Source organism: Centroberyx gerrardi, chromosome 17, assembly GCF_048128805.1.
Source record: "Centroberyx gerrardi isolate f3 chromosome 17, fCenGer3.hap1.cur.20231027, whole genome shotgun sequence".
NCBI lineage: Eukaryota > Metazoa > Chordata > Actinopteri > Beryciformes > Berycidae > Centroberyx > Centroberyx gerrardi.
In genome coordinates this window covers 7156186-7180739 of record NC_136013.1, presented here as the reverse complement: position 1 = coordinate 7180739, position 24554 = coordinate 7156186, and the positions used below count along the sequence as shown (strand labels likewise).

At 40.3% G+C, this 24554-nt stretch overlaps 2 protein-coding genes across 3 annotated transcripts; both read left to right on the top strand.

Moving 5' to 3' along the window:
* The first annotated feature begins 253 nt into the window (after positions 1-253).
* kif3cb (kinesin family member 3Cb) lies at positions 254-6245 on the top strand. The gene is made up of 8 exons (XM_071904011.2): positions 254-1672; positions 1786-1887; positions 2240-2362; positions 2992-3110; positions 4193-4309; positions 4878-4992; positions 5519-5694; positions 6095-6245. The coding sequence occupies exons 1-8, from the start codon at positions 254-256 to the stop codon at positions 6243-6245; spliced, it is 2322 nt and encodes a 773-aa protein (XP_071760112.2).
* Positions 6246-7232: 987 nt separating this feature from the next.
* On the top strand, positions 7233-24455 carry asxl2 (ASXL transcriptional regulator 2). 2 transcript variants are annotated; one of them, XM_071904003.2, is made up of 12 exons: positions 7233-7372; positions 9046-9128; positions 10248-10356; positions 10838-10979; positions 13212-13330; positions 16294-16414; positions 16719-16865; positions 17185-17345; positions 17819-17915; positions 18056-18161; positions 18844-19591; positions 19706-24455. In XM_071904003.2, exons 1-12 carry the CDS (start codon positions 7316-7318, stop codon positions 21581-21583), a joined length of 3768 nt encoding a protein of 1255 aa, XP_071760104.2. In that variant the 5' UTR covers positions 7233-7315; the 3' UTR covers positions 21584-24455. The 2 variants fall into 2 exon arrangements, with proteins under 2 accessions (XP_071760104.2, XP_071760111.2); XM_071904010.2 differs by lacking the exons at positions 7233-7372; positions 9046-9128; positions 10248-10356; positions 10838-10979 and adding an exon at positions 12885-12953.
* The last annotated feature ends 99 nt before the right edge of the window (positions 24456-24554 follow it).

The window sequence follows — 24554 nt, the reverse complement described above, 5'->3', positions numbered from 1 at the left end:
AGGATGCCCAGGGCGGAGGAGAAACGGCGTTCATCGGGATGATCAAAGCGGGACAGACTGGCCCACGGCGATGAAAAGATGAGGTGTGTCTGACTGTGGCCGCTTTGCTTTCACCATAAGAAAGTCAAGAATAAACCTGCCGCCGCCGCACCTGTATGGAGAAGAAAGACGCGCAAGACTAGGCTAACGTTACACCCTAGGAAATGGTAATTTAAGGTGTTGAAGGTAATTGAGCTCATTGTGTTTGACCAAAATGTCTAAAACCAAACATTGTGAGGCAGTGAGGGTGGTGGTCCGCTGCCGGCCGTTCAACAGAAGAGAGGGGATAACGGAGTGTGAAAACATCCTGGAGATTGATGGCAAGCTGGGGCAGATCACTATTAGGAAACCGAAAGCGCCACCTGATGAGCCTATGAAAACATTTACCTTTGATTCCGTCTACGACTGGGACTCAAAACAAAGCGACATTTATGACGATACAGTGAGACCTCTTGTGGAGTCCGTGCTGCAAGGCTTCAACGGGACTATATTTGCTTACGGGCAGACTGGGACAGGTAAAACCTATACGATGCAGGGCGTTTCAAACGATCCCGAGAGGAGGGGAGTAATACCAAATTCATTTCAGCACATTTTCACGCAGATATCCAGAACTCAGAATCAGAAGTACCTGGTGAGGGCATCATACCTTGAAATCTACCAGGAGGAAATCAGAGATCTCTTGTGCAAAGACAACAACAAGAAACTGGAACTTAAGGAAAACCCTGAGTATGGGGTGTATGTGAAAGGCCTGTCTTCAGTGGTCACTAAAAATGCCACAGAGATTGAGCATGTGATGCACATAGGCGACCAGTCTAGGTCAGTAGGGTTCACTAACATGAATGAACGCAGCTCTCGGTCTCATGCGATTTTTGTGATAACAGTGGAGTGCAGTGAGGAAGGGGCAGATGGTGAAGACCACATCCGGGTTGGGAAGCTCAACATGGTCGACCTGGCAGGCAGCGAGCGCCAGAGCAAGACAGGTGCTAAAGGGGAGCGGCTGAAGGAAGCAGCCAAAATCAACCTGTCCCTCTCAGCGCTGGGGAATGTCATTTCAGCCTTGGTGGATGGGAAGAGCACCCATGTCCCATACAGAGACTCTAAACTCACCCGCTTGCTCCAGGACTCCCTGGGTGGCAATGCAAAGACTGTCATGATAGCAACTGTGGGACCATCAGACAGGCACCACGATGAGTCCCTGACAACACTGAGGTACGCCAGCAGGGCCAAGAATATAAAGAATAAGCCTCGGATTAATGAGGATCCCAAAGACGCCCTGCTGAGGGAGTTTCAGGAGGAGATCGCCCGTCTGAAAGCTCAGCTGGAGGAGCGAGGGATGCTTGCAAAGGAGAGGAGGAGGAGGAGAAGGGACAGCAAAAGACTGAGTAAAAGTATGGCCGGCATGGAGGAGGAGGTCTTCAGCGAGAAGGACACGGAGGTGTGGAAGGCTGTAGAGGAGGAACGGGACGTGGAACATTACATGAAAGAGGGAGGCGGTAGCCCCAAGGTTGTGATCAATGCCAATGCCAGCCAGGGAAGCATTGTGAAGTTGAGGCAACTGGATGAAAAAGAAAAAAACGTGGATGATATGCAAAAGGACCAAGAGGCTATGGAGAAGATCATTGAGAAATATAAGGTACAGTACACTGACATCATGGTACAGTACAGTACAGTATCTGATAAATGAGATACTGGTGGAACAAAAGAATTGCACATAAATAATGTATTGCATCATGTCTTTGTTTGCAGGCTATGGAGAGCAAACTGTTGGTTGGAGGAAAGAACATAATTGACCACACAAATGAACAACAAAAAATGCTGGAGCTGAAGAGACAAGAGATTGCAGTGCAGGTAAAAAAAAATGCCATAGAAACATGATATATGTGGCAATAGTAATTAATAGCTGATATACAAACAATAATGTATTAGTCAAAATAGGTTGAAGTAATGGTTTTGCTATCAACTTGTGCCGATGTCTTTGTACATATTTTTATTTTCAACAAATTAGTGTTTAGCTTTGGAAAACATACTTTTGTGTTACTTTTCAACACGAAATACATTAATAACAATATGAAATGTGCTGAAAGTAGCATAACTGTAGGTTGTCCTAAGCTCACTAGACACACACATGTTCAGAACATGACGCATCCTTTTTAGGGGCGTGCTGTTTGTACTCAACCTAAATGCTGCCTGTGATTTGCAGATAAGACGGGAGAGAGAGATCCAGCAGCAGATGATGTTGCAGGGTGAGGAGACATTAGAAATGAGAGAGACGTTCTCCTCCCTACAGCAGGAGGTGGAACTCAAGACCAAGAAGCTGAAGAAGGTAAGATGACTCACTCACCGATATGTGTCACCGTCCCACTCCCAGTATACAGGAGCAATCACAGTTCTTGTAACCATTATTTAATCAGGTTGTGTTATTTACAGTTAAACATGCATACAACAATGTAAATGATTTACATAAGGAAGATCATTTGTTTATTCCCATAATTGTTTGTGGCTTATGATATGATTCAATCATAAGATTAGCTGCATTCGGTAACTTTGCACATAAACTCCAAATGGCAGCGAGAGGTAACTGTTTGAAAACTGTTTGAGCTTTAATACCCAGAAATCATGTAATGTAGCATCAGTAAACTGCACACAGCACACTCGTGTTTACCAACCCGGCGATAAGAGAGGCAAAAGTTTTGTATTTCATGCTTCAAGTTTCGATACATCACTTCTTTTGGGTGGAGAAGATTTCCCGTCAGCAACCATACCTGACACTAGAATTTCATGTGGGAAAATCTGGAAAATCTGGAAAATCTACGGCATCTCAAGTAGGGATGATGGGACACTCTTCTCTATTGCAGCCCTACTTTGTGATTTAGGCCACAGGTGTACTTTTACATAAAAAAAATCTTGCCTAGTGCAGCAAGATTAAGTAATATGTGTCTCTCTTTTATACAGTTGTACACCAAGCTACAGTGCGTGAAGGATGACATTGGAGATGTCATTAATGAGCATGTCATAACCAGACAGGAGCTTGAGCAGACGCAGAATGAGCTCACCAGAGAACTTAAGTACAAGTAAGTATCCACATTAATAATCACGCATGTGACCTTTGATGTTACACCGGATTTGGTATTACCCTAACCATTATTCATGTCTATGTGCATTTCCTGTCTTGTTTACTCGTCTCAATGTATCATTCATGTGCAATGAAATCAATACATCATGCATACATTTCTGACCCCATCATCACTGCAGACGTGTGGCCTTCTATTCTGTTTTCAACATGTCCTTGTTTAGAAAGACAGAGACGACATAGAAAACATAATTTGTTCTGATCACAATGGAGAGCTAACTAACTTTGTTATTTTTACCATGGTGAGGTCTTCAAGAGTAATATTCCTATCAGAAAAGGATGATACACTTACCTCCGCTGTACCTGGATCCTATCAAATTTCATTATGTTGTCGTAAAAAATATTTTCCACAAATCATTTCTGTTCTTTATTGATTCATTTCTGTTCTTAATTAAATGAAGTAAAAGTTGTATTATGGTGAAAATTCAATTTTTAACTCAGCTTGCACAACAATTTTTCCCTCAGCTCCCCTAAGCCTCATATGCAAATGAATTTAGATTATATTATACGACAGGAGAACTTACTTCTGCATTCTTCATTACATTTTACATTTTAGGCATTTAGCTGACGTTCTTATCTAGAGCGGTTTAATTTGCATGGACTTCTGTGGGACAGTGATGTATGGCAATATATATCTAAATCTTTTTATCATCAAAAGACACACACATAGAAACACATTGTGGCATTTTATAATAAATCACTTTGTTGTAAAAGCAGTACTGCTATGTATGTATGTTATATATTATAAGCTATGTTTGCTAATGTTACTTTATTCTCCATAGAAGAAATTACAGCTTCTGATCAATTAGAGTGTCAGAGCTCATCCTGATCACATTCAAATATGTGCTGTTGGACTGTACAGAACCTGTACTTCTTCAACAAGATACAGTTAAAAAGCTCTCAATGGAATGTTTAGGATGCCCCCAGCTGTGATGAGCATCTCCAATTTTTGTTTAATTTTCACGTTTACACTTGTTTACATTTACATTCAACTGACACATGTACTTTTATTGCATGTTGCAGATATCTCTTGATTGAGAATTTCATACCTCCCAAGGAAAAGAACAAGATTATGAACAGGCTGCACTTTGACAGTGAGGAAGATCAGTGGAGGTTCCTGCCGGTCATTCCATCAGAGAGGTCAGTGATTTGATCTCACTAGTGTTGACAGAAGATACTGTAAGTGGTGCATTAAAGGAAAAACCCACCCCAAAACACTTAAACACAGTGGCCATTGGTGATGTACCTTGCATTTCTGGGCCCATTTTGTTTGGTGGTGTATTTTTCTGGCCAAATGAAGACAGTGTCCCGCTGAGGTATTTCCAGCGCAGCTACAATTTAGTTTGATATCTTTCTAGACTCAACATTTTGTACAAATGTTCAACAACAATACAGGGAGAAATCCATGATGCAGTGCAGCCACAAGATTGCTTCTTCTCAACTAGAAAAACTCACATTCTGCTATCACTATTGCTCTCTCTCCTCCTACACATATAACCCACACCGGAATGCAACAAGTTCACACTCATTCTCTAGTTCTTGTCAAATGGCATACTGGGAAATGTAGGAAATGCTATAGATAATTTATGCATTCTGCCTTTCCACGAAACAGATTTCTTTTTTTTAAAGGAGACCGGACAGTCCACTCCCCTTGGTATTTTTACATTAAACAGAATCCAAACCTTCCTTTCCTATGTCTTTATGTCAGTGTACCCACTCAGGTCAGGAGAAGGCCTTCCTCGGTTGTGGGATACAAGAGGCCAATCAGCCAATATGCACAGATGGCAGTTGCCACGGCAACAGGGGCCCCATCTAGATACCAGGTCAGTGCTTTCATATTCATGAGGACAGTTTGCAAAAGTACAACGGAGTAACATTTTCTAAATTTCCAGGTCAGAATAATAGTTTTCTTTGAGGTAAAGCAAATGCTGTATGTTTACATATATAATGTACATACAAATTAATTACAGCTATTACTAGCTATTACAGCAATTACAACTTCCTCATATTTAACACTATATATTATGTATATTATATTAAATGTATGCTTTATACTGTCCCTTTATTGAATTCTTTGGATCTCATTTAAAAAAAATTCTAACATGATAAAAACTAATTAAAACTACATCTATAGTATTTATACCTTGGATAATGATAGAAAATAGTTTTAGATTTTGGTTTAACATAGAAAATAGATATCTGTATCTGTAAGCCACTGATTTTAACATCAATATTAATTTTGCATAAATGGCAGATTTGTAATGGATTTGATTTTATTTGATAGTCAGCACGTGTGTTCCTAAGATGCTTTTGTAACTTTGCCTTTACTCTCATGTGTTCTTCTTATAGGCTGAGAATATTATGCTGTTGGAGTTAGATATGGCTCCACCAACCATGTTCACCTTGAACCTTAACGGAGCTCACCTGGAGAGAGCCTTCTCTCCCAGGCCGATGCGGGATCTTCTGGTAAATGTTCCCATTAGGGAAAGGACCGCTGCATCACGGGTCAGGAAATCCCGATCCTGGTGAGAGAACAGTTGAGAAAATGCAGACTGCGTACATGATTACAGATGCTGAGATTTCCTGCTTTACATGCAATAACTCTGACTGAACATTATCACAGTGTTAAGAATCATAATCCCCCTGATACCTATATGTTGGGTCAATCCCAGTTTCTCCAGTGGTGTCACTTAAAGGGGCATTAAGTAATCTATTACTTTTATTGACCATGGGGAGTTTTTCTTCCATAACATACAGGCCAGAAAGTGAGTTTTGAAAGCCAGAAATCTCAGCACCTGGCAAAGTAATCATTGAGTCAACAATCCTCTCAAAGCCTACAGATATATTATTATAACTTTGTGCTACAGGACAGTAAAAATCGAACTTATTGCAGCTTTAATAATACGTGAATGTGTCTTTACACAGGTATCAGGCACCGCAAGCAGCATCCGTGCCATCGTCCTCCTCGTCCAGCTCTCTGACGTCAGGATCTCAGTGCTGCTCTCACCCTCAGAGACAGAGACCATCCTCTGCTGCCTATCTTCCACTGGGAGGTGCCGTTCAGACAAGCCCTTGAGATGTGCGAATACTTACTGTATGCACAGGGCCGGCCTCAGCTCCAAGTGGCAAACAGGACTCAACATTAGCCAAGGGGTGGGCAAAAATTGGGTTTCAGTATCTCTTGATTTTAAATTGATTTCAAGTCAAGATAGAGAATCAATTCAGTAAGCATGTATTTGGTGTAATTGGAAAGATAAACATGTCATCCCTCACTCATTCTCAACAAATGCTAGTCACATGAATACAGCGGTCAGTGGAGCTCTTCAAAGTGACCCTTCCCCGTTTGCTCGCTTTTTTTTTGCCTACTGTTGCCTAAACCATGTAGTCTCTTGGCTTACTGTGGCCTTGAGGAATAGCACAGCCAAAAAATGTCAGCTGTGACCAGATTTAAAAGCACTAAGGTATCACAAAACCAGGCCAAACATGAGTAGTTTGGGGGATCTTTTAAGTCCTTATAGATGAATTTTACTGTTTTTTTTGTTTGTTTGTTTTTAGTTTTTTCAAGATAGAAACAATGTAGTCACTGGATTCCTGAAGCTCAACTAAACACTATAGATAATCATCACAATACTATGATGCCAAAAAATTGACAAATGGGTGCGGGTTTAAGTGGAAGGGGATGGGGCCAACCTGGTTTAGTCCATATGCTATGCCTGATTACTTATTACTTCAGTTTCCCTCTTTCTCGCTAAATTATTTGTGAGCCAAAAAATGTGAAGAAATTTGCAGTGCTATCTTGATTAGCTGCCTTAATTTTCTAATAGTTGTGAAATTGTGCAAAGTCCATTTGCTTACACATCAGAATAAACGGATTGAAATGATTCTTCATGTGCTTAATGTATTTTCCCAAAACCTAAGGTCATGATGCTGTCTGCGCTTGTCATCGTGATCATGATTGTAGTTTGATATATGTGGGAAACTGAGGACTTTGACAGCTATACAGTAAGATGACGTTTCTTTCGGAGTCACATGACACTCTTTACAGTAAGTCCAACATGGCAGACGGAGTGGATCTTACGCGGTAACTAAAGCAACATTTCAACTGAAACAGACAAATTCAACACTACTCTGCACAAGTCCGCAACAATGAGGGAGAGACAGAAGAAAAAGAAGGGGAGGACGTGGGCAGAAGCCGCTAAAACGGTATTATAGCTGTTTTTTATCTACCGTTTGTTGTGGTTGTTTTCCTTGAACGCTCCCACTTGTACAACTGTGTTTATGAGTTCATGACCTGCTGGTGCAGACGAAATGTTGCGTACACGGCGCTAGGCCTGTGTTGACGGTTAGACATTTGGAAGACCGCTGTCACTAGCTGCATAGCTTTCGTTATCTGTCATTTTAGAGCACAAATATAATTGAATGTGTTCATGTTGTGTGCACCCAAACATGTTCCCAAAACCTGTGTGTGTTGTGTCTAGACGGTGAGGGTGACATGTCTGTCACGATATGAAGTCGGCTAAAGTAACCGTGAAGTAAACACGTCAAAGTGTTGCGTGCTAGCCAGTTAGCTCGCTAGCTCCTGCTAACGCAACTCAGTTCGTCAACAAGTTTGTTTGATATAACTTGCAAATAAAACACATTGAAACGTGTTGTATCCTTGTTAATCTCCTTTCCTCTACGTTAGCTTAGCTCCATTCTAGCTGACCAAGCTAATCTCTGGCATGCTAACGTTAGGGCGAGATCTCTTACTTGCCATGGAGTAACGTTACAGTATTGAGTCTTGCTAGCATAGTAGCTAGCTATCTAGCGTAGCAAGCTAACGATTAGTTACATGTAATTAAATTCTCAACAATGTATTACATAATCACAAAACGTAACGTTATTGCTTTTGCGCTTGTCTCTTGTTCAATCGTGCTTTTTAGCTTCACTGTATGCAGAGACTGATTTGTTCACACATCGTCCCAAATAAGCAACTGTACGTTACTTTCTAACACTTGGATGGCATAATGACTCTGATAAAGTCCTTTCTTACTGATTAGCTAAGCTAGCAATGTGTTGATAGACGGAGTGTGGGTAAAATAAAGGCAACAACAACTCTCAACATCTCGCATGTCTTGATTTGAACTAATATTAACAAAACAAATCTAAGTGACCACTGTCATGCTGCACCCCCCTCTCCTCATGTCATGTCAGTGTTACCCAGAGTGACAGCACCCTTACCCATAATGTGAAAATGATAACTTAGTGGTTAAAAACTTTTAGAAAGCTATGTGCCATATGCCAATGCCTTGTTAATAACCAGATATGATCCTAGATGAGCATTTGGGTCAATACCATAACGTTGTATAGCTCAGATGATCCATCAGAACTGATGTTGGTAGCAATCCGTATTAAACTTGACCTGTAGGAACCGAGTGGACTAACATCATACAAGAAGAAGCATCTGATACAGCATCATACCTTGCATTTACACAGACAAGGGAATTGGGCACTTATGCCAGTCCATACCGTTGTGGACACTTGTCAGAAAGATTCAATAAATGTGAAATTCCAGGCTCCAGCTGAAGTAGCCTATATTACTAAATCAACTGAATAAATAAACTAAAGCCCAGAGACCACTTCATATTTTTCCAAAGCCCACTCTCATTTGAATAACTAAGCTGATACATGGCAAAGTGCAGTTTTTGTTAGATGGATAAGAGCAGTTATGTCCATAGAAATAGTTTACAGTAGTGTATAGTTTAGTTACACAGTAGTTACAGAAAATAAATAGTTGTCATTTTTGTCATTGCAACTTTGTGGCCCATTTAAATCCTGTTATAGATTTTATTATGTATTATTTTTTGTATTTTTTGTATTGTGTGTTATAATTTCAGGTTTTGGAGAAGTACCCTAACACACCTATGAGCCATAAAGAGATCTTGCAGGTGATCCAAAGAGAGAGGCTGAAAGAAATAAGGTAAACTATTCTTCTGGTGTCTTAGAGGCAGCAGCCTTGTCACAGCAAATGCCCTTCACACAGGAGCCATATTTTCATGAGAGAGCACCACCGCTTTCTCCTTCTTTTATTGATTGCTCATATCATGTACTTCCCTTTTATTGGTTTACATAGTCGTGACTATTTCACTCAATTTCTAATTGTTTCATTTCTTTTTGTTTCATTGTCACTGTTCTCATCCAGAAGGTAAGAAAAAGCTAGCCCCCCTTCCCTTAACAAACTCACTGTAATGCCATTTTGTTTGGTTTTACCTTTTGCATGTTATTAACAATAACATGTCGTTGGTTCAGTTGCATAAAGACACCGTATGACTTGGACTGAAATCCGTATTTTATTCAGACTTGCTAAAGACATCAAAATCCACCTGTTGCATAAAAATGACGTTTCCAGTTTAACTATTTTAAAAGCATGGATGCTGTCAGTAATGTAGATTTACTTTATAGAAAGGCGAGTTCAATATATGTCATTTTCGTCAGTGTGGATTTAGTGCGACAAATTATCTGGCAGGTTTTAACCAGTAATATATGTAGGCCTAGCTAGTGTGCTTGACAAAATTAATTTCAGAAGTTGCGTTCCTTGTCAAACTCGAGACATTGTAATTTTGTGTCTATTCTTTGTGCCTAATGTATGATAAGTTAGCAAAAATAAATTTAAGTTCACTGTGTACATCTAGATACATCTCTTGTATGACTCTTGAGCGATTATTGTGCAGTCTTAACTCAAGTTTGCTTTGGGAGAGGTTGACTAACTTTTTATGGCGGAAAATGAACCAGTCTTGATTTTTATGCAACAGACATTTTGATGTCAGACCAGTCTAATTTGAGGATTCCGGAGTGCTGCAGTACTTAGATCAGTCCTAAACCAATTTTATGCAACTGATTCCTCACAAACCATAGAGTAAAATGCCTCCCAGCGTCACTGATGTGAATCTGAACTGAAGTCACGGATTTCCTCCCAGTGCATGATAGCTTTCCCCCCCCCAGATATCAGAGCAGGCTTTGCCCTTCTTGCATCACTCTCCCAGCTGTCTGTTTTATTGGGGAACAGATGTGTAATTTGCGTTTCTCTCTCATGATCTAGTGGAACCTCGCCGCTGGCATGTCTGAATGCAATGCTACACACAAACTCTCGTGGCGAAGAGGGGATCTTCTACAAAGTCCCAGGCAGAATGGGAGTCTACACATTGAAGGTTAGTGTGACAACAAAGCAGCTTTTACCGCTCTGCCCACAAGGCCAAAGGTGTGAATATGCTAATTATAATGTAAAACAATACTGTCCTATCTATAAGCACTTTAAAGATAATTCACAAGCATCCTTTTCTCACACTTTGTTTGACCTATAGATACACATGGGTAGAATTAAGCTAGCAATGCACCCAGTATATCCATATCCCTATTAACATTATAAAGTTAGTAATTCATATCATTTTAGCCTGATGACAGTGGAGACAGCGAAATATTAAAAACTTGACACGGTTTGCACCATAACAGGCTAACAAAAAAACTAAATAGATCTAAAATTATTGATGCTTTAAATGAGATTCTATGAGTGGGGGACTTTTTGTATCCTTGATACATATAATACAAATTATTGTGTGTTTTTCTGTTTAACTCTACCTCTCATTGTGTATTGCGTAAAGATAATAAATATACTATTATTTTTTTATGTAGAAGGACATCTCAGATGTGGCAAAGGAGCTGTCTGAGGAAGGCTCTGAGGACAGCAGCGACAATCTCTCTGATTCTCGAAGCTCAGAAAACAACAGCAATGCCATCACTCAGGAGGGCAGGAGAGGACGCTGGAGGCGGAGAGGTAATGTGCACAGCCTACAGGATCATAAGTAACAGTTTGTACATAACTGCGTAACTGACAGAATCATTGGCTATATTTTTCGCAAAAAGCTAATGAGGTGTTTCATTCAGGAATGACAAATCACCATTTATAATAGCTTTGTTACATTTTCATTTAGTATTTATATAACATAATTACATAGCGGATTCCAAAAAAAAAGATTGTTTACTATTTAGAGTGAGGGATTAAAAAATGCAACCAATGTACACACACATTCACTTTATTTGCCTAATCCACTGTATTCTCCCTCTATATTAGACCAGATTTGCGAGGTAATTAATGGTGAATACCACTAAAATATATTGTTCAAATATGTTTTTCCTATTTCCCAGAACAGTTATGTTTGCATGTTTTAATCTGTATGTAACCAGGGTAGGTTGACTGATCACACTTGCTCATTTTCAGCAACACCCTACCTCACACTTACACAGTTACACACATTCACACCTGGGAGCCTCACAGTATAGTCACAGTCTTCTACTGTGGGCCGCTGAGCAGTTGTCCTGGAGCAGTAGAGGGTGCCTTGCTTAATGGCACCTTGACAGTAGTTATTGCAGGAGGGGAAGGCATTGCCTCCTCACTTCCCCCACCCTGATTACTATTAATAGCTTCTTAATAACATGCCAGAACCTTCAGTGTTGCCATAAACAAGAAAGCAGAGTTAGTCTTGCATCCTGAATTGTGATCTCCCACTGTAGAATCCAAGTCAAGTTGGAAATATGTTCATGAAGGGTCCAAGTTGATTTTATAGGGGTCTGCAATACAGTGTAAGTTCCTGATGTAGGCAGAGTTGTTTCTTGGGAATTCAAGTAAAATGGTAGAAAAGCTTAAGGGAGAAATCTTCCCTAAAACGCTTAAACAATGTTAAAAACAGCTATTGGCAATGTGCCTTTCATTCCTGGGCCCATTTTGTTGTTTGGTGGTGTATTTTTCTTATTCCTGAGAATAACCGGCCAAACATAGATGGTGGGACGTCATGTGGAGATATTTCCAGTGCAGCTACAGTGGAGTTTGAGGGCAGGAAATTTTCAGCTTTCTAAAATATCAACAGTACACATCTGGTTTTGGTGTCAGTCCCTCAGACACAAAAAGTAAGGGCTTCTTTCTAGACTCACCATTTTGCATTGATGTTCAACAACCATACAGGAAGAAATCCATAGACACTCCCCAATGTTTACAAACTAGTTGGCTAGCTAGCTATATTTATATGCCCATATACCCACCTTTTGATTAAAAGCAACCAGTTCATACCCGTTCTCTGGGGTTGTCAAAAGTCAATCTGGGAAATGTAGAAAAAGTAACTGAAGTAGAGGTAGATGAGGCAGCTTGTGGGCAAAAAAAGTCAGCAACCCATCACAAAATAACTCTGGAATGCACTGAACATCACAAATTGATGATATCTAACAGTATAAGAGTATCTGAGGGTGGATTTTTCCTTTAAACAAACATTCTGCATCTACAATGCCTTCCATTGATTGTCAGTGGAGAAGCAGGCTGTACATGATGGTCACGTCACAGATTGAAATTAAGTTTCTCATTTCTTTCTCTTTTATCTGTCTGTCTTTGGGGTGAAATCACTGCTTTATCTTGAATTGCACACCTGATTGTGCATGACTGTAGTGCAACTTCAGAAAATTTACTTTTCGTCAAGTACCAATTATTTAGTTTTTCTCAGGCTGTGCTCTCACTGGCTCTCATTATTTCTCTCTGCCACTTGAATATTTTAAGTGACTGTTAAAACAGGAAACTGTATTTTCTCAGTGTGACCCGTGACCACTTCCTCATTGTGCACAAGTTAGAAGCTGGCAAGCAAATAACCCTGTCTTAGAGCTGAGTGGAAGGATAACTATTATTTTTGAACTAATCAATGCAAAGAACCGCAAAGTCAAATGCTAATAAAACGGCAACAAAAAAGAACCAAGTGGCACAGCTACGGTATGTGGAAAAGATGCTTTGCAAGCTTCCAGAGATGAGGAAATAGACAGCAGAGAAGTTGTTTTGAGTTATCTTTCTATTGAGTTGTTCAGGTCTTTTCAATAATCTGATATTTTAGCAAGGTAATGCAATCTGCCTCTTTGTGCATGTTAGTGGCTTCAATTTCATCTCAACAATAGCATGTTGTGATAAAGTCTGTATGCCTCCTTCGGGAGTGTGTATTTTGTAACGTCTGTTTTGTGCTTTTGTATTTCTTAGTTCCCTCCAAGCTGCAGTCGCAGCCCTCGTCTCCGCAGCCTCGATGCTCGTCACCCTCTGTCCCCACCAGTAAGCTCATCTCTCCCTCTCAGAAACACAGCAAGAAAGCTTTGAAACAGGTACTCATCTATTTTTTCTTTTTTTTATTTTGAAATGCATTAATATAATTATCTGGCGGGGTAAATATAGTATATTCACCACTTACCTAAACACGCCTCAAATGTAACATGAATCCCTGCCACACCCTCATATTGACATGCACCCATACAAACCCTCAACATCCTTCTCCCCTGTGTGCATGTATAGGCACGCACACACACACACACATATCAAGTACACAGATATTTCAGTGCATGTAGTTTAAGGTCTGGCATTCATATAATGCCAATTTTAAAAAGTGATTCCTACTCAGCTGTGTCTCAACAACTAAAGTCTTGCTGGCGTTTTTTGTTTGTTGTTGTGAATGACATATTTTGATCGGGTTTTTCATCTCTAATCCCTTTTGATGTTGAATGTTAAAATAAGACCTCCTTACCCCAGTAATTGAACATATTAAAGCTACAATGCAGAATTGGGCCAAAATGAATATTTCCCTTCTTGGTAAGATCAATTTAGTGAAAATGATAATAGCTCCCAAGTTAAATTACCTCATATATATGCTTCCTTTAACTTTCCCGCTTCAGTTGCTTAAGTTATATAATAAAATAGTTAGTGATTTTTTGTGGGTGGGAAAAAGGCCGTTGTTTAGCCATACCAAACTATATGCAGCCAAAGAAAAAGGTGGTTTATCTCTGCCAAAATTAGACTGGTATCACTATGCATTCTCACTCTCCCAACTAAAGTGGGAGAGTGAGAATCATTCTGCAGGACAAGCACCAGCTTGGGTCAGGATTGAGGAAGAATTGGTGTTCCCCTCTTCTCTAGAAGCTTTCCTAACACAATCAGGCAGAGCTGTGCCTTTTAAGAACCCTCTTCTGTCTTTTGTTAGAGAAACTTGGAACCAGTCACATCAATTAACTAGAGCTAACCCATATCTCACACCAAGAGCCTCCATATGGTTCAATAAAAAACTGAAAATTGATAAGAAGACCTTCATGTGGGAGGAATGGGTCAAATCAGGAATCCATGTATTGGGGGATTTAGCGGGGGAAGATGGGTTAAGACCTTTTGAGGAAATTAAGAATGATTATAGTCTAGATAATAAAAATTTCTGGAGGTTCCTGCAGATTAGATATTATATATTGGCAATGATTAAAACTTCACCTGACCTTATAACTGGAATTCAAGAATTATTTTATAGAAGATGGCACAGAAGAGTGGGTGCATCAAGGTTTTATGATTTTATTAGAGATGCTCATGCACCCAAGTTGAAAGGTTTAAAATTGAGTTGGGAAAACGACATATGTGAAGATATTTCTGAAGACACATGGAAGAACCTAATAGCCATGTATACCACATGGCTATTAGATTAAAATGCTCTCGGGAAGCACAGTCACAACTTATCTTGTTTAAAATTTTAAATAGATGCTACTGGACTCCCAGTAAATTGTCAAAACTTAAATTGAGAAATAGTGACACCTGTTGGAGATGTGATAAAGAAACGGGTACATTAGTACATATGTTGTATGAATGTGAGAAAGTAAGGTATATGTGGGACAAAATTGTATTATTTTTGAGTAAAGTGTTGAATGAGAAACTCTCCAGCGGTGTGTTTGCTTGGACTGTTACCAGAAGATATTAGGTTGTCTAAATACCAAAGACTGTGGTGTAGAATGGCCACGACAACAGGATGTAGAATTGCATTAAGACATTGGAAGTCACCCACTGTTATTACCTTTGATGAATGGATGGAACTAATGTTTCGCATGGCATCATATGAAAGGGTGACTTACTGAGTTGCAGGGAGAGAGGATATTTTGACCAAGGTGTAGGGTCACTTTTTGATGACAACTGAAAGGACCAAGAACTAAATACAGCTTTATCCTTCTTATAATGTAAGTGGTCACTGTGATGTATAGGATCTGATCACGTGGTATTTTTATTTTTATTTATTGGTTGCTCATTTGTTCTATTGTGACACAAAATATACAGTACAAAGTTGATATGACGATAGTGGCAAAGTGGCATAAACGTTTTGTTTTGGTTTGTTTTTATGTCGTTTTTCTTTAAGAAAAATAATGTAAATCTGTATGATGGTGGATGGTTTATACCATGTAAGGACTGTACTATATTGTAAGATTTACACAAAAACATCAATAAAAAAAATAAAAATAAAATAAGACCTCCTATAATTTTGCATACTTTGCTACAGTTTTCAGTAAATTTCACCAAACTTTACCAGACTTTCATTAAATCTGTAAGCACACAACCAGTGCTGGTGTTTTCACTAGGCGTTCATTATACTTGTTATATCCATTTCCCTGTCTGTTAAACATCTTGTGCTGATTACGTAAAAACAATGAGGCGTCAGGGGAAAATGCCTATAGCTGGTTTTATTAATGTTCTCATAATCCACCCCTTCAACATTTTCCTATTGGCTGCCTCGTGCCTTTTGTGTTCCATTTAATTAGATTTCACTTGATTGCACAGATTGTAATTCACTCCATCTGTGCTGGTGTGGAATTTTCAGCCTTGTAAGACCAATTTGTATTGGTTTATTGGGCTTAGAAAACCTTAGAAGATGACGATTTGGCTACAGTATTAGGTATTATAGAGACGGTTGTGTATTTTCCATCTGCCATTTCTTATACATTTAAAAAAGCTGAAAAGAAAGAAAGGCACCTAATGGACTGTTCTGGATTGCTTCCTCAATCTGTTGACTTTGTTTGCTAGGTGATCAAACTAGATTTCTTGACAGATTTACAACATGGAGATGATTTGTGCTTGTGTTATGCAATGCATGTTTTATTGCAACACTATTGTTTTAACTGTTATTTAACCAGGCAAGCTGACAAGAATACATTCTTATTTACAGCAATGGCCTGGGGGAGTAGTTGCAGGGAAACAGAGGGTTACACACTTAAACTCAGTTTGTTTTCTTATTGTCGGCTGTTTATTCCTTCCCTATTTTGCATGTTTTTAGGCCTTGAAGCAGCAGCAGCAGAGAAACCAGCGTAGACAGGGGGGAATGCCAGCCACCTCCAGTCCCAGACTGCTTCTGAAGACCATCAAAGACATGGCTGACAACATTACTACAAAGACTGGTAAGTGACAACTATTAAGTTGAGACACATAATGTGAAATTAGTAGTGGCACGCCTGCCTTGCGCAACTGGTACACATCTAGCTCATAGAACTGAGCTGTCATCTTCAGAGTCAGTTTTTAGGCTGATATATTTTCTTAATATTCATTGCATGATGTTACATACAGTTTTGGAAATAAGTTATTCGCTTTATTAGCAGTTACCCAAGTATAGCTGTTTTACTATTTTATATGGGGCAGGTTTTTCTTAATTATACAACAAAAGGCATTGTATCATCACTCAAATATGACTCTTATGATTGGCAGCATCGGTATGGGAACTGAAAGAGTCAGATCACTGTCCTGCAAGCCCTCAGAACTCTTCCTCCAGTTCCTCCTCCTCTGTCAAAACTGACCCGTGTCACCCTGCTGGAGCTAGGAAGGTTTCCCAGAGGTCAGGTCGTCTCAGTGCACGTAAGTCAATATGTCCAAGTCTATTGAGTCTTAAAATTGAGTATTCTTGTATCTAGTAATGAGTCTTCAAATCGTATTTTTCTTAAAACAGTTAATTTGCCTCTTGAATCAAATAACATTACCTTGATGCTAGTGGAGTGATATGCATTATTTCAAGATATTGTCATGAAACAAGTGAAAGTATCCCACCTAATTGGCAGAATTGTAAAAAATCTTAATAAGGAAAATTGGACATTTTTTTTGCAGCATGCCAGCTAAAGAGAGTGATACATTCCAGGGTCTGTCAAGGCTTATACCCGTCTCCTGTTCTGTATTGCAGGGCAGCTGAAACGTACCAAGTGTAAAATAGATGTGGAGACGCCAGACTCCATTTTGGTGAACACCAACCTGCGGGCAATCATCAACAAGCACACCTTCTCTGTCCTGCCCCCAGACTGCCAACAGAGGCTGCTGAAACTTCTGCCCGAAGTTGACCAGCAGGTGGCTCTAAAATTATGCATTTTTATGCTTCTTTTGCATAAGCTGCTGTTCAGTGTAAAGAGTGTATAGGGTAGTCCGGGTGGATCAGTATGCTAAGACACATACCATGTAGTTCTGTCATCACTCCAGCACGCAAACTTTATTGCACATAATCCCTTGCTCTCATCTTTCCTGTCTATTTCCATTGTGTACTATCTCATAAAATATTTTCAGATCTTTTAAAAAAAAATTAAAGAACATCTCTACACATGGATATACATTTCAGAATCAGTACATAAGGCAAACTTGACTCTAAAGTTGTGTGTGCGGTAAATTCTGTAGATGCATTTGTGTCCATTCACTGATCTTAGATGTTCAATTGCACATCATGCATGAGAAGCAAAAGTTAGTCTTTAATTGCTAATTTGATTCGCTGTCGCCAGTGATGGTGGTTGTCATGATAATGATCATAATGCTGCCCCTCCTCTCCCCAGGCTTGCATGGATGGCCTTCTGAAGGTCACCAGTTCTGCCTTGAACAACGAGTTTTTCACATCAGCAGCACAGTCATGGAAGGAGAGACTGGCTGAGGGTCAGTGCCACTGCTTCCAACAGGAAATAACAGAATTCAGTTCAATATAAAAAACATTCCATCACAAAGGATCAATGTGGCTAAATAGAAAAAGAAAATTTTTCCACTGCTTGTTGCTACTTATTTCTTTTTCTTTCCAGGTGAATTCACTCCTGAGTTGCAGCTAAGAATGCGACAAGAAATTGAGAAGGAAAAGAAAGTGGAGCACTGGAAGGAGGCCTTCTTTGAAAACTACTATGGTGAAAAGTAGGTTGTGCTTCATTATAATAATGTATTGGAACTATTACTACATGTTAAAATCAAATTGGAAAATAATATATTAATTCAAAAGACAGGCAACTTTGCTGTTTCATACTGGTGTATATGATATAATGTCACTCATAAACTGTAGGGGAACATTTTGCTCCCTTTCTGGCACTGCAGGTGCAGAATATTTATTTGTCATACATAAAATTGTATGAATTTAGCTTCATTCATTCATTCATTCATTCATTCATTCATTGGAATTCAGCTAATAAATTGTCAGTAGTTGGTATGATGTATGAACAACTCAAATCGAAACACTCATGACAACAAATCACTATGCCTAAAGTGAACACTGCCTGTCAAATGTAGGGGCTCTGAGTAACTTAAATTAAAAAAAAATTAAAAACAAAAATTACACGTGTAATATGTTTTTTTTTTTTATGCTTTCTTCACAAGAATATTGGTAATCAAATGTCATTTCAATCTGATTTGAGTGATTGTTACACTGTTCAAGCCCAACTTTATTACGTTTATTCCCAACAGGTACCTTTTTAATCTGTGCTTTTATCAGTGTTGTGTCCATCTCTGTGTTACTGCTCAGGAAAACATTTCATTTGTGGATTTCTCTCTTCTTTGTCTCTCTTTCTCTCTCCCTCTCTCCCTCTTCTTTCCCTGTGTGTAGTTCTGGGCTCAGCTATGAGGAATCTAAAGAGCTGACAGAGGCTGATCTGAATCAGGAGCCTGCCAGGCCCCAGTCCCCCCCTCACCAGACAGGACCTGCTGCTCAAGTACCAGAGGATCCCAAGGGCACCAAGGACAGCAGCCAGACTGCTGCTGCTACCGCTGCTAGAGACATGAAGCCAATACCGCCACCATCACAGGAGCCTCCAAAGGCACAGCCTGCTCAAAAAGAGTTAGTCCCCACCACGGAGCCCATGAAGACTAGGCGCTCGCAGTATGCTGAGGATCGCAAGCTGAACAGAACTACGCAGTCTGGGCCAACGCCTACAGTGACAGCGCCTGTGGTTGAGAGACGGATTGAAAGGAGCACAGCAGTTACTCCACCTGAAAAGGAGCATAAAGAGGAAGTGAAGGAGGAGAAAATCGAACTCCCCCACTCCCCTGTCAAGAAGAACCCTCCACCAAAGGCCAGTTCTGGGTTAAAAGAAGATCAGCCGCTGTCTGTGGATAAGCCCGCTGAGGAGAGTGAAGAGGTTGTGTCAGTCATCCCTGAGCCTGCTGGCTCCACAGAGTCACTGAAAAGGAAGTTTCCCAGTGAGCTGGAGGGTGAACTAACACCTGAGAAAAGGCCCCGTATGTCCTCAGTTTCCTCAGTATCTTCAGTCTCCTCCGTATCTCCTCCAGCATCATCCATGTCAAGCCCTGCTACACCGACTCCAGCAACTAATCAGAGAGTTCCACCACTCAAGGTAGGGATAGATGTATGCTTTGAAATTGAAAATGTATTATGGATGTTTTGCTTTTCAGTTATACATGCATGTTTATAAACATGTCTATAATATCACTTTCTTTTTACTTTTCAGATTCCAGTGTCACGAATTCTTTCCGTCCCTGTGTCACCAAGCCAGGTGTCACCCAGGACGCCCCTGCCTGCCCCCCTCAGCAGTCCAGGCCGGACTGGTGCTCGCACTCTGGCTGACATCAAAGCCAAAGCTCAGCTTGCTCGAGCGCAGCGAGCAGCGGCGGCTGCAGCTGCAGTGACATCTGCATCTAAGGGAGCAGTACCAGGCCCAGGGCCGGGGGGAGGCAGTGGTGAGCAGACGCAGCCGTCGCCCAGCCCCAGCCCAACATCCCCACAGCCACCCACTAGGCTACCAGCCACCACCAGCAGCAGTCAGACCAGCACACCTCCTTTTCGCCCATTGGACTCCTTCGGTCAGCTAAACCCAAATCAATTTCAAACCTCTAACTTCAGAGTTGATGACAAACAGAGAGGTCATTCTACTGGTATTGTGAGTGCAGGTCCCCACAGCATTCAAAAGACTTCAGATTTGTCAGCACAGCCCACCCCCTTATCTGCGCATGGTATGAAGGGACAGGAAATCCCCTCATCTGTTGGATCAACAACCAGGACCAGCTCCTGTATCCCTGCAAACAACCCACTTGTCACTCAACTTCTGCAGGGCAAAGAGGTTCCCTTGGAGCAGATCCTCCCAAAGCCATTGGCCAAGGTGGAAGTGAAGATGGCAGGCTTACCCTCTGGTAATAAGGGGAAGGCATTACACTCAGCCACTGGTGGTGTCGATGAGCACAGATCTGATAAACAGATTTCCACCCAGCTCACCATAGTAGGACGAGCTGGTGTTTTCTCAGAATACGCAAGACATCACAGGGAGCTGCCTGATAAAGAGACTCAGGAGCAGATCCTGCAGGCTCTGATGCAGAGGAAATCCCAACAGAGCCAGCCTTACGGGGGTATTGGGCCTCAGACCCTCCAGTACGCAGCCCATCAACTGGGGCACGCAGAGGAGCGTCAGGACCGGCCCAGGTTTTCTGTGGGTTTCCTGGGCCGTAAGAGGATGCCCAGGCCCGCCATGACAGGGCATTACCTGCTCAATGTGTCTACATACGGCCGAGGGTCAGAGAGCAGCAAGAGATTGCACCAGTCTGCCATCCCAAACACCTCTGTGTCCAACTTAAAGAGGGAAAACACAGAAGGAGAAGAGGGTGCTAAAGAAGTGGAACCAGCCAGGAAACTTCTCTCTCCCCCTCCTGGGGTTAAAATGGAGCAGCAGGGATACTCCATAACAAAGTCTGATGAAGCAGTGAGCTTTCAGGATTGCTCCAAGGTAAAGACTGAGCCTCTTTCTGTAGGATCAGAGGATAGTGCAACCGGTGCCGACAACAACAGCGCCACTGCAAGAGCCAAAGACACCAGCCCCTTTCCTCAGTCACACCGAAGGCACCTCGAACTCTGCAATAGTAATCAAGGAAATTCCGAGCCATATCTTACGTCGCCCCACGTGGGAATGGACCCCAGTCACCAGCGGCCGCCTGCCTTTCAAACCCAGAGAACGCTCGATAATCAGGAGCCCGTGGTAGGGTCGTGCTACGGTGGCACTATCAGCATGTCTGTACCTCACACTTTGAACCACAGCGCTGCAGGCACTGCCTCCTCCACATCCCTGTCCGAGGCTGACGGCGGCGGCGTCCACGGGAGCGTCATGTCTTTCTCAGTGACTGTCACCACCATACCTGCTGGTCATTCATTAGACCACGGTAACCAGGGTGAGCCGTCGCCAGAACAGTCGTTCATGGAGGGCTCCGGCATGGAGGATGTCCAGTCTAAATGCTACTGCCGTCTGAAGGCAATGATCATGTGCAAGGGATGCGGAGCCTTTTGCCACGATGACTGCATCGGCCCCTCAAAACTCTGTGTCTCGTGTTTAGTGGTACGATGATATGAACGTAACAATAATAATTAGCAGATACCGTGGTTTGTTTGGTTTGTATTGCATCAAGGCACAAAGCAGAACCAGGTCATTCAGAATCAATACAAAATCAGTTACTGGGGTGAAGCACATTAGCCATGCTCCAGCCAAAGCAGCCAGCATGCGGTTGCTATTGGAAAGCCGAGGATTTACACTGGATGATCTATTGTTTCACCAACATCTAAGAAAAGTTGTTTGTTTTGTGCAATTTTGGTAGTAACGTCAATCAGTTTGATTCAAATCACTAGTCTTTCAGATATGTGACAAATGTAAAATCTGGCAATGTTTTGCACTTGGCTAGGGTTAGTGTGATATATTTTTTTAAAGATATATGTGTAGTTTTTAAAAAAAGGAGGGAAAAAAATGAATGTTGATATTTTTGTAGAACATAATGACTGTGTTGTTGTGTTTTAGACTGACACTTTTTATTGGGGGCCTAAGCTGTTATGGTTTAAAGGCAAAAAAGGGCGCTAATGATAATCATCAGTTGTAGAGTACCTCCTATTTGGCATTTATGCACGTGTGGCAGGGAAGTGCAACTTACAGTAACTATTTTATATAAAACTGTACATTTCATACTGAACACACTCAGATTTCAGAACTAGAAAGAAAATGTATACTTTCAGAAAGAATATAAAAAGGAATTTTGAATGATACTTTATAAAAAAAAACATGAGGATTGCACATCACCTTGTTTTTACTAACAGCTACAGGGCGAAGCACTTGAAAATCCACCTGGGTATATGGTAGTAACAATGTACAGCACTTGTGTTGGTGTTTAAACATAGGGAAAGAAAGAATCATTTATATATAAAAATACCTATATATTCCCTGTGAGGAGAGCAAGTCGAGATCTTTTCCATTTCAGGCCAAGGTCATGCTCTAAATCAGTCAGTTCCTACTGTGTGAGCCTACATTTCCTCCTCAAAAAGCCTAGACTTGTAGATATTGTCTCCCTTGATGTGGATCTAATCATCCTTTTATGTCTGTATAGCTAGAGTAAATATCAGCAGTGACAAACAGTAAAAAAACACTCAAGGTAAGGGAGGAAAAAGAAGATAATCGTTCTGGTTTTTTTTTCTTTCACTGTAAATATTTGCTCATTTATATGCCTAGATGTAGAAATTCATTGTATTTTATTTTATTCATGTAGCACACCTTGCTTGAGCATATCCAACTGTTTATGACAAAGCAATTTTTACTGTGGAAAGAAAATAGAAGAACAGTAAGTTGTGATAAAACGCTAAATGCTTTATCATAGAATGATTCAGCATAGCATGCTTCAGTTATACAAAATGATTTGGAGGTACAATATGACACCGATTAACAGGCAGGCGTAACACTTGACTTTAAAATGGCCTTATTCCAGAGTATTAGCCTCCGTATTATGATGAAGTATTGTAAGCACGTAATAATACTGTGTAATTACTTAATGAAATTTTAGCTAATATATAATGTGCTCACTGTACAAGGTGAACCAACACAATGCAACTAGAAACAATTATGTTTGTATACTTTGTATTTGCATTGTGTTGTTACAGCCTTGTAAGTACATTATGCACTAGATAGATTTTCATGAAGTGTTATCGCAGTATTAATGGATGCTTACTTTGCCACATAGTAAAACACAATATGCTGGAATAAGGATATTGTAAAGTGTTACCTCAGCAGTTTTTGTGGGTGTGCATGCTGATTGCAAATGAAAATGTATCAATAATATTTTGAAATCTCCTAGAGGTGCAAAGTAGACCTATGTTTTATAGCAATTATTTCCATGGTAATATGCCAAAGTCACCTTAAGAAAACAAAATAATCAGATCTTGTTTTTGATGTCTGACTAGTTAATCAAAGTAATATATTTTAATTAATATATTTTAATATAAAAATCTATTTGCTAATTGTTTTTGAAATCAACAGGGTATTTACTATAATAATATATTGGCTGTCCGTTTTTCCTATGATTTTGTTTAGACTGGACAGACCACCATACATAGAATAACTACTTTTGTAATTCAAATTGCCCAGGTATCTGATTCTGTATGGCCCAGGTTTTTCAATGGATCCGTTGGTCTATTTTTCCATAGAGGTGTTATCTAATATTTGTATCCCTTAAGCTGTCTGCTCTTTTGATAAATTTGGGGAGTTTGTGTCATTATGAAGACAAAAAGATATGTTTTTAAGACAACATTTGTAGGTCAGTGGATTAATCCAGGTCCACTTTTATTTGTTGTATTTGTGGGAAATTATTTGATGTGGAAAATGCATTTAGGCCAAGTAGTGGTAGAATCTCACGGGTTTCTCATATATTTAGCATAGACATTGACTGAAACTAAAAACTGTTATACCAATGTTTGGTTGTGTAAACATCAGATTTAATTTATCCCCCATAAATTGATAGGTCTTTCTTGGTTGAATGTCTGTGATTTTATGAAACTATATTCTCATATGGACATTGTGCTGGGGACTGGATTTAACTGCAAAAAAAAAACATCCAATCACAACCCCAAAAGGCAGCTGACATCTTCTATGTTTGTGAGGGTTAAAACGTGATCCAGGCAGCACTCCCCATTGTCTTTCCTCTCTGATCATTGACTTGTAAAAGATATGTGTTGTGTGTGTGCATTTAGAAGAGTAGTCCATTGAATTGGCTGGGAAAAGTGTCATGGGCAATCAGAAATGTTTTAAAATGTCACGTTTGTCACAAAGGTGAATTTCTTTATGTCCGTGTCATTTTGTCTCCATTTAAACTCCAGGTGAATGTAATATAGTAATCAGCACTTGTAAACAAAGTGTATTTTATCAAAAGATATAGACTATTATGAATAAATAACAGAAGAAACCATTTTGATTGTGTGTCATTTTTTTTATTGGGGCTCATCTCAGACAGAGGGATACATTTCATTTAATCTGCGTATTTCATGTTTCTTCTCCTGTGTAATAT

Excerpts from the sequence above, each read along its gene's own strand:
- kif3cb (XM_071904011.2), top strand. The coding sequence starts at position 254 with ATGTCTAAAACCAAACATTGTGAGGCAGTGAGGGTGGTGGTCCGCTGC. Across the intron at positions 2,363-2,991 it reads AGACCAAGAAGCTGAAGAAG|TTGTACACCAAGCTACAGTG; the intron begins GTAAGATGACTC and ends TCTTTTATACAG. Across the intron at positions 5,695-6,094 it reads GTCAGGAAATCCCGATCCTG|GTATCAGGCACCGCAAGCAG; the intron begins GTGAGAGAACAG and ends GTCTTTACACAG.
- asxl2 (XM_071904003.2), top strand. The coding sequence starts at position 7,316 with ATGAGGGAGAGACAGAAGAAAAAGAAGGGGAGGACGTGGGCAGAAGCC. Across the intron at positions 10,357-10,837 it reads TGGGAGTCTACACATTGAAG|AAGGACATCTCAGATGTGGC; the intron begins GTTAGTGTGACA and ends TTTTTTATGTAG. Across the intron at positions 18,162-18,843 it reads GAAAACTACTATGGTGAAAA|TTCTGGGCTCAGCTATGAGG; the intron begins GTAGGTTGTGCT and ends CCCTGTGTGTAG.